General features: G+C 39.2%; 1 protein-coding gene across 1 annotated transcript; it reads left to right on the top strand.

Moving 5' to 3' along the window:
• The first annotated feature begins 593 nt into the window (after positions 1–593).
• Positions 594–5,627, top strand: LOC140592353 (uncharacterized). The gene is made up of 2 exons (XM_072715855.1): positions 594–3,364; positions 4,317–5,627. The coding sequence occupies exons 1-2, from the start codon at positions 1,514–1,516 to the stop codon at positions 4,506–4,508; spliced, it is 2,043 nt and encodes a 680-aa protein (XP_072571956.1). The 5' UTR covers positions 594–1,513; the 3' UTR covers positions 4,509–5,627.
• The last annotated feature ends 4,802 nt before the right edge of the window (positions 5,628–10,429 follow it).

Here is a 10,429-nt window from a genome sequence, read left to right as displayed (position 1 = left end):
GAAAGGAGAGAGTAGCTTCCATTGTTAAGCATCCTATGAAAGATACATACTAGATGAAATTTAACTGACTACTTCCCATGACCGACTCATCATCATCATCATCATCATCATCATCATCTGCCGCTTGTCCGGGGTTCGGGTCGCGGGGGTAGCAGCTTCAGGAGAGGCACCCAGACCTCCCTCTCCCCAGCTACCTCTACCAGCTCCTCGGGGAGGACACCGAGGCGTTCCCAGGCTAGCCGAGAGATATAATCCCTCCAGCGAGTCCTGGGTCTGCCCCGGGGCCTCCTCCCTGTAGGACATGCACGGAAAATGACCGACTCATCCTTTTAAATACAAATTAAATACAGGTTAAATGTAATCTAAACCATGTCCCAGTCATACTAAATTTATATTTATATATTTCTAGCTACAGCTTAAGTACAAACATTCGCGCATACTGATGGAGCAAATGTTGAAGACGAAACTTTGGTTTAAGCAAAACGATTTTTAAATTTATGATACATTTTACGGTGCTTTAGTAATTATGCGATGATCCCTAATATCCTCGGTTAATGTTTGCGCTCCTTTGCGACGTTCCCTTACGTTTCTGATGAAATACCCTTACGGCGATTTGGGCTGAACTGCGCAGAGGAGGAAGTGCGATCTGCTGCATTATTGGAAGTCTATTACCGCTAAAATACCAATAAGGATTACTCCATTAACCTCCTAAGAATAGTGCTGTTTTATTGTTTAGCTACACGAAAAAGCGGTAAATTGTCAAAGTATCTAGTTATTTATGGTTTATTAACAACGCTTCATATTTTTTGCCAGATTTACGGATATTACTCACCGGTTAGTCACATAAACTGGTCACCGTAACTTGGACTGCATTCAATCGCTAGATTGAGCTTCATTGAACAATTAAGATGGCTCTTTATGTCTACGTGGCTTTTTCGTGTACTTCTTGCCGTTCGTCTCTGTCTTCTACTGTTACAAGCGCTGGCCGGAATTTGTCCGATCATTGTATTGGGAGTGACACCGACATAGACACCGCCAGAGTCGAAGGCATCATGGAAGACGGCGTGCAGTGGGCTCACAGGCAAGCCGACCTGATCGCCGTCCAGGCGCGCTGCTGAGCGAAAATGTCCGTTCCCAAGGCTTTAATAATTAAATATAATCAGCTCCATTTTCTAGTGATATAGTTTTTTTCCCCAAAAAAAGTGCAAGGACAATTACCTACGTAACTAATCTTAGTGCTTTCAACCACTTATGTTATGAAGAATGAACGTCGCCCCTGGCATTTTAAATACATAGTTTAACTAATTCGCTATTTAACGTCGCAAATCAGCTACTTTTATCTAGTTTATGTATGTATTTTTATTTAAATCTATGACCGTTTTATCAAGTGCTCATGCATCCTAATATATAGTTACTTTTATAATTAATTCCCCAGTCCGGATTTAACTATTGTTGTTGTTGTTGGTTTATTCGTATTATTTCTCGTTATAAGAGATAAAAAACGTTCAGAAACATGAATTCAGATAGACTCAGTTCGAAGCAGAGTGTCACGTCGACTGTACCCGGCGAGTTTGGAGTCGCGTCGCTGGTACACAAAAATCAGGAAAGTTCGTGGTTTGGCTTTTTATCGGTGGTTTTTAGGCCCGCCCTGTCTTTCGCTAAAAAGTATCTTCCGGGACGGCTTCAGACAGCTACCTTGTTAAACGGCGGATTTGGATCGATTAATGAGGACATTTCTCGATCTGCGGACGGAGATAGCTCTTTTTTAGAGCGACTTGGCAAATTTATTCCTGCAGCTGAACATCATCCACACATCGCCTACCTTCATTACCAGCATGAAGCCAGTGGCTTTGATTTTTCCTCTAAGGAATCTGTCAGGTGGACTAGTGCGGACTCTTTTCATGAATTGGGAATTAACCCTACTGATGTGGATTTGAATGTCATAAGGGACACAACCGCTGGTGGGTATTTAGCCGCAGCGAAACATTTTCTTTCTCAAATTCTGATCAGCGCAGTTTCATCTCAGAATGAAACAAGAACCGCAGAACAAATGCTAAGTAGCGATGGCTGGCCCGCAGATTTGTCAGCAACAAAAAGCAATTGGCAGGGTGAAATTTGGGGGTCTGAATTTAATGATTGGAAAGAGAAGGTATCGGCCACATGGTTTTATGGAGAAAATGTCAGTGACAGCCAGCAGGTAAAATCCAGCACAGCTGTTTCTGTTGCCAAGCCAACAAAACTGTTTGTACAATGTAAAGGATCAGTGCACAATGAACATACTGGACTGTTCCGTCATGCAAAACTGGCAGGTAATGGTGCATACTGTATGTCCATGCCAGGATACCTCCTGAGCACAGAAATTCCGCTGTTAGATTATGAACCTGTCTGTGCCAGTTTGGTCAACACAAGAACTGTTGCTGCCTGTCAAAGTGATGTGGCAGTGCTGACTCCTGATCAGGACAATGGATACAGAAGTTTGGACAAGGAGCACTCAAATACCAGATTGCATGTAATGAGATCCATTTGCCTCAATAAGGGATGTATAGAATCTGATACGAGAACTGAGGTACAAGGCTGCTCTATTGAGGAGGAACCAAAGGAAGCTACGGCAGAGCTCACTGAATGGGAAAGAGATTGTGATTCTGTTGCTAAGTCTGAAGAAGGTGAGCTGTCTGTTCAGGAGGAAGTGGAGGTGCCGGCCCAGCCTTATTTCTCCAAACCCAAGTGCCAAAACAAGACAATTGCCTACATCATGGGCAGCCAATGCAGTGAGGATAGCGATAGTGAGTCAGAGGGTGATTGCGATTGGGATGATGACGATGGATTTGACAGTGAGGGAGCTTCTGATTTTTCAGATTCTGAGGATTCTGATTCTGACGATGAGGAAGATTCAGAGGATGCAAATGCTGAGGTGGAAAAGCTTTGGAACTCTCTTTGCCAAAGCAGGGACCGTTATAATCTTTGGAACTTCACTGCACCTCTGAAGACTGCCGCGGATCCTGTCACACAAGCGAATGTTTCTGTGACGTTGGTGGAAGCAGAGCGTTCCATTTCCCCCAGCTCCTTTAGTTCCCTTTCCTCATCCCTTAAGCCCCTCAAAGAAGAGGATAATTCTGGAGACGAGTCTGGCAATGTGGACAAAGCAGATAGCCTTCGCTTATGGAACTCTTTCAGCTGTGTGTCAGACCCATACAGTCTCTTCAATTTCCAGGCCCCTCTGCGGACTCAACCTGCAGCCCGGAGCTTTACTGGTACATCTTTCACTTCACCATGCAGCCACAAGAAGGAAGCGGAGGAACGACTGGACAGTGGTTTTTCAGAAGATGTTTCTAGCCACAATACATCCTCTGCCAAGCTGAAAAAGGTGACAGCCTGATGTTCATTATCACCCACAGCATCACAATAATGTATTATTTTTGCCAATGCGTATGAACTGTAACATTACACTGCTACTGTTGTTGTCCCAAAATTTTATTTAAAATGACATCTTTTCAGTTATAACATTCTAATGATTTTCAGCTGTTCACTGTTTTACTGTTTTTGTTAATTCATATGACATTTAAACAATTGCAGATAGTTCTTTTTATAGATTTAATATAGAATTACCTGCTTAATATGTGGGTGCAAATTGAATAACAAAAAACCAAGAGAGTTTTGAGAGATGTGGCATTGTAATGAACCTTTTAAGGTTATAGGAACTGTGATAATGTTATTAAACATTAAGTTTATGAGTAGAAAAAAGGTCTAGTTGTAGATTAAATGTGTCCCCCTCAGTTCAAATACTGCTAAAGTAAGTTACTGACTAGGGATGTGAGTTGTAGACTCCTTGCATCTGTTTTGGGTGGATACATTTTTTGATATGCAATGAAAATTATATTTTTCCCATTTTAATAGAATAATTTTTTTCATAAACATTTAGAAGAGTGATATAATGTCATGAATATTTTTATCCACATGATTTTGTGTAATGCTACAGCCATGGCAGATGTGATGAAACAAACCCCCTCCCATGATTTTAATGATTTTAATTCAGATGATGCTTCTATCCCTGGGTCTCCAGGAAAATGTCTGCACTCCAAATTATTGTGCTTGCACATCTTACTTATAAGGATTATCAGCTACCTCTTCATTTTGATTAGCAGGACAAACTGTAATGCTTCCCTGCATTTACAGCCCTGTGTCATTCTGGTTGCTTTTATTTGAAGCATGATTTTTTTTTTCTTTCAATTTCTGGGAGAATTTCTTTGCACCGCAGATCAGTAAACGTCTATTGAGTATTGTGATTTAATGTGACAAGGCCTATTTTTGTCCACCAGGTGAGGTTTGTGGAAGATATAGAAGAATTCTATGCCAGTTGTGATGAAGATCGACGGGGTCCTTGGGAAGAGTTTGCCCGTGATCGCTGCCGCTTCCTTCGTCGTGTGCAGGAAACAGAGGATGTCATTGGATATTGCCTGGCCCCTGCCTTCCGGCAGTTAATCTTCCAGAGGTTGCATCAGAGCTCCTGAGTTGCTGCTGCTGTTACCTTTGTTGTGTTGTTTATCTGTCTCAGTATCTAGTAATTGCTGGACTCTGGACTGTCGTGGCAGCAGGAGACACAAAAATATGCTAAGAACTAAATGGCTAAGGGCTAAATCGTAATTCAAGTACAGCCTGACCCTGACTCTTAGTATAATTCTTTGCAGCACTTTCCCATAGGTGACAGTCTCCCTTGTTACCAGCCTTCACTGTGCAATTAACAATGCCCTTCATCATACCATTGTCACAAAGTTTTCTATATATTTCACTTAACAGTCTCATAACCTCTTTTTTCGATTGAGAATACCATGTATTGTCACCTTTCCTTTGTCATTTATTAGAGAAACTTGTGAGAATTGACAAAGGGGATTGTTTTGCTCAGGTTGGCTTGCACTGGGATTGTGGATATGGCTAGGTTGTGGTAAAACCTAAGAGAAGTTTGAAAATGGTATTTAATAAAAACATTACTAATAAATAACAGCATAGTACTGGGGAAACCCTAACTTTGCAACTCTTACAATTCCTAGAGATTTAACTACTTGGACCAGTTTAACACCTACATCAGTCTAAACTTCACTTGTACAGAGTACAAGGGTATTGGTCTGTGGTTTCTCAATGACATTGATTAATGGAAAGTATTACTTTTTGTGAATTGATTTTAAGGCCAAAGGTAAAACACAATTGAACTCTTAAATTTTACATCTTGAGTTCCTCAGTATTTGACTTTAGAGAGTTCTCTTTCGTGTTATGGGAGCAATTAAACCAGCTATGAATTTAGTCTAATTTATTGTAGAAAGTCTTCCCTTTGGTTATTTTGATAGTTTGGTGCTTTCACAGTGATGTGGACAATTAAAAGGGTTTGTTTCTCTGTACTCTGAAAATGACAGGTGTGATGAAAGCGGATAAATTTAGGCAGGTAACAGCCAGCAAAATGTGGATTTTTTTAATTAAAGGATATTACCAAAATGAGTGATATTTCTGTTTAATTGCATCATTAAATTGTTTTATTTTTCTAGTGCTTCTGCATCCTTTGAGATTTTGTGGAAGAAGTTATTGCTTCATTTACTGTATAAATAAAATGATATATACTAATAAATCAATGAAGAACATGTATTGATGAAGTTTTCTTTTTGAGTCAGTTTTTTTCTCTTTATTTCAAAATTACTTTACATACTTGGAACCTAGCACATACAAGAGCTTTTGAAATGTATTACATTTTTAATTTTGAGGTAGTTAAACTAATTTTGAAGTACTCCCCTTTTCATGACCCAAAACAACCACCCAGGGGATGTCTGTATCTTTACTGTTTTCCCCAGTGTTTTAAACATACGCAGTAAATTACATGTAGTATGTGTGCCTGTGTCTGGCGATTGAATCAGTTATTGTGTAAGATGTACAGTAGGTTTGCCTCGTACTGTCTCAAAATTTGTTTTTGTCTTGTAGGACCAGTGACCAAGATAAAGACAGGTGTCTTACATGTTGAGTCACCAAACATGTTTATTGTAGAATGTAAAACCAGTTTTACCAAGTCATTGTTTCATTTGCGAATCTTGAATTAGAATAATTAAGACTATTCTGCTTTTTGTGTTAAATGTAATGTGAAAAAGGAATAGTGATTATGAAAGGGTAGGACGGACTCGTAATAAAAATGTTTTGGTTTATGAACGGAGTGAAAATAGACAAGGGACAGTCTGTAGTGGTTTTGGGTGCTGCATTGTTAAAAACATAAAATAATAATGAGCTCCGAAGCTACATTTGTCCTTTCAAGAATAACTATATACTCGGTATTTCTTGTATTAGTTCTGAATGATGTGTACGCCATGTCAATAGACACTTGCTGGCAGAAGCAGATAAAGTGGACATGAAAGGAAATGCCCGATGCAATAAAAAAAATGAATATGCGAAACAAGCACATTGACTGCTTTAAAGCAACGTTTTCTGGCGAGCTGGGCGTATTTGCTTTCCTAAGCCTTCACTTCACTTATCCTTCGGTTTATAAACATTCATAACACAAGAACAGGACAAAACTGTCGATGCAAAATGATCGTGAGTGTTCGGGTATGTTGTAATGGTCGCTATGGTCACATAAACAGCCATTGTCGCACTACGGTATATTTACTCCGGACACGTAAATACGTTTGCCATTGTGCCTTGCCATGGTGCTGATGCTTTCTTTAATATCACGTCGTACTTGCGGGTTGTGGTAATTTTAGTTTCATTTAATTTTAATGACTGTTGTGTAATATTACACTTGCTACCGAGATACAAATATTGCACCTCGAATATGCGTGCATTGCCTTTCCTAAAAAAAAAAAAAGCGATTGACGTCATGTTCTCGCGAGAGGTAAACGCCATATTTTGGCGCACGGATGTGGCTCGGAATGGGCTGCATGATGTTAAATGAAATATGCTTTTCGTTAATTTGGAAATATTTTAGTAAACCAAAAACTAGTCTGTCGAGAGCGACATAGTGGCTCATTTGATAATACCCTTGCCTTTCACACCCAGGGTTTGGTATCAGAAGCAGTTATCTTTTTGAGTTGAGATGTAGTACAAGCTGAAAGAAAAACATCAGGGGGCGAATTAACAGGATACCAATATTTGATTATTCTGTGCTGTTGAGTACTGGTAACCTTCCAGGGTGTACCCTGTCTTGTGTTCTTGAGATAGGCTCCAGGTACGGTGGCCGAGAGAGCTCAACGCGCTGCAACTTCAGAAAACACATGCAAACAGAAAAAAACCATGCTGCAACTTCAGAAAACACATGCAAACATAAAAAAACCACAACAAATTAAGAAAACGTCTCCATTAGTTTGACAACACAGGCGCTGCAAATACGGAAACGCGCTGCAAACACACGAACGCGCAGCAAACACAAAAAACGCGCTGCAAACACAAAAAACGAGCTGCAAATAGCAGACCACAACGGAAATGTTTCAGGGGGACCTCAAAAAGTGACGAACCCATCTGGGAGCTGATTATTTGTTCAGTGGCTTTTGGTCAGAGCAGAGGTGTTGTGCGTGAACTAAAAGGTGTTTTTTTTTAACAATCTGATTATACGATTCATTGGTCTTTTGGATATTATTAGACTAATCTGACGAATCACACACTTAACTGTGGAACGTTATTAATTTAATTGCCAATAAATATCTAAATAAATATATGCAAATAAATGACAAAATTCTGCAGTGCTTCATTAATGGTTAAAATCAGGTCAAAATTCATTACAGATTGATAGAAAAAAATATATTTTACAATTTATTCAGACCCTTAATAATAAAGAACAACGGAATACAAATAAAGCATGCTAAAATCGGTAACATTGTTGTTTTTTGTTTTTTCAGATCAAAATGTATTGTCCGTTCTGTGGGTTTCAGCGGCCAACTTTGCACAAATTTTGTAGCTCATGTGGGCGAAATGTTAGTTTTGTCGTGGAGAATGACCCTAAACCTGCAGGTGAGGACCAGTGGCCTGTACTACGAAGCGGGGTTACTGGCTTATCGGGGTAACTTGTCGGATTTAAGGTAGTCTGGGCAAAATGTAAGTGAACGAATATGAAGTCCATTTAAACTGTGGTACCTTAAATCCGACAAGTTACCTCGATAAGCCAGTAACCCCACTTCGTAGTACAGGCCACCGGTGTCATGCCAGGCTGTGCCCAGAGGTAATATGAACAAATAATCAGCTCCCAGATGGGTTCGTCACTTTTTGAGGTCCCCCTGAAACATTTCCGTTGTGGTCCCTGCTATTTGCAGCGCGTTTTTTGTGTTTGCATCGCGTTTTTTTTGTTTGCAGCGCGTTCGTGTGTTTGCTGCGCGTTCGTGTGTTTGCAGCACGTTTCCATATTTGCAGCGCCTGTGTTGTCAAACTGATGGAGACGTTTTCTTAATTTGTTGTGGTTTTTTTCTGTTTGCATGTGTTTTCTGAAGTTGCAGCGCGTTGAGCTCTCTCGGCCACCGTATCCAGGCCTGTACAAAATGAACATATATGGAAGATGCATGGATATGCTTTGGCGTACCACTGAGGGGTGCTATGAGCATTTAGCATGATTTCATCTCTGGACTATCAGGACAGCATTTTCTTTTGTGAATTAGGATGCATTTTTTCCAGTAGTAATACCAAGACTATTACATTACAAGACCACATTTGATATCAAGATTACCATTTCATTATTTTATTTGAAGTCGAATTGTATTTTTGGGCATGAGGAAAACACGAGTACAGACTTTGTCCTTCTAAAATCCCATGCTGATATTAATATGTCTAATATAATAATTAATATAATTATATAAGTCTTAGTTACTTATCGTGTTGCTACTCTGTTAATATTGTACAGTGGTACCTCAGAACTTGAATTTAATCCGTTCAGAACTCCAGATCGAATCCTAAAAAGTTCGAGTTGTTATCGAATTTTCCCCATAACAAATAATGGAAAACTATAATTAATTGGTTCCCGGCCCCAAAAAATTACACCTAAATATGTTTTTTTTAGCATTTAAACACAAAATTAACCGGATAAAACAAGAAGAGCATATACTGTACTAAACACATCTAAGCACATTTATCAAAACAGTAATTTGTAAAGTAAGAAAATAAATGAATCCCGATCGTCCGCTCCTTCCGTGTGACACGCCCTCTCGTTAACCCCGTGTGGAATCCACATGTGATCAGCTCTCTCTGGTTGTTGTCATTAATCCTCGATCTGTATTTCGGCCTCGTTTCAGTTTGTTTCCCCAGTCTGGTCATTGTATTGTCAGTCTACATTTTGCCTGCCTTACCTGTAATTAAACCCCGTATTCCCCGATACCCTGACATCTGTGCCTTTGTCTCTGTTCCGTCCCGCTCGCCACAACAATATTATTATAATTAAACGTATTAATGGTTTATTATTAATATTAAAATAATGAATAAGAAATCTTTATTTATAAATGTATTTTATTATATAATAATAATTACTGGAACTGTTTATCATTGTCTAAATGTATTTTTACTGTCTAAATATATGTATTCAGTTAGTGTAAACATGCACGGTGCTATCACAGCTAATGCTAGGCTGAGACTGAAGCGTTACCCATTGTTTCTGCTGAGAGACGTGCCGCGTGACTCATTCCTCCGCGCGTACAAGTTATCTTAGGTCGGCGTTCACGGTTTACTTCTGAGATTCAGATCGAGCTCTAGGTAATACCAGAAGGGCATTCATTTTTTAATTTTTGCAAACATACCAATGTCATGTTTTGTCTGATAGCAGGTGGAAGATTTCAGTCAAGATGCCGCAAGGCTGCTGTAATTTTTCACATTGGGTCAAAGAATGGCTAATGTATATCTGAGTCTGTAATAATACAATGCAATATTAAGGAAAGAATAGAAACCTTTCCGAGTTGTATGAAAGAATGTCAGATAAAAAAGTTTTTCTTTTAACATTTAATTGGTGTCGGTTTTAATATTTTGTAATATATACTTACCACTTAGAGAAATATTATCCAGTTAGTGTAATACAATGTAGAGTATTTAGTATGATGCTTTGTATTTTTGAAAAGTTTGAAAGAATGGAGAATAAGCATAATACATGTGTCTTTTTCTGGTTGGCTCTCAGGTTTTACAGGCAATATATAGCAGCCTATATAACAACCCTCTCAGATGAAGACAGGATATATTTCATATTTAAGTGCAGGACTGCAAATGGACTGGGAAAAAAACAGTACTATAACCTGCCTGACTTTTGCCCACTTTGACATCCGTCTATCTGTAAAGGGACTGTGCTCTAACTACATTCAGAGAATTGTGTATTGGGTATGTACTCTTCACTGGAATCACCTGCTACTGCATTCAGTTTGGGGGGTATTCCCACTGATGAAGGTATGCTCTTCTTGTTGCCATTTATTTAATTTTAATGTTTTAGGCACATAGATCA

Source organism: Paramormyrops kingsleyae, chromosome 8 (assembly GCF_048594095.1).
Source record: "Paramormyrops kingsleyae isolate MSU_618 chromosome 8, PKINGS_0.4, whole genome shotgun sequence".
Lineage (NCBI taxonomy): Eukaryota > Metazoa > Chordata > Actinopteri > Osteoglossiformes > Mormyridae > Paramormyrops > Paramormyrops kingsleyae.
This window is presented reverse-complemented; position numbering and strand designations above follow the sequence as displayed.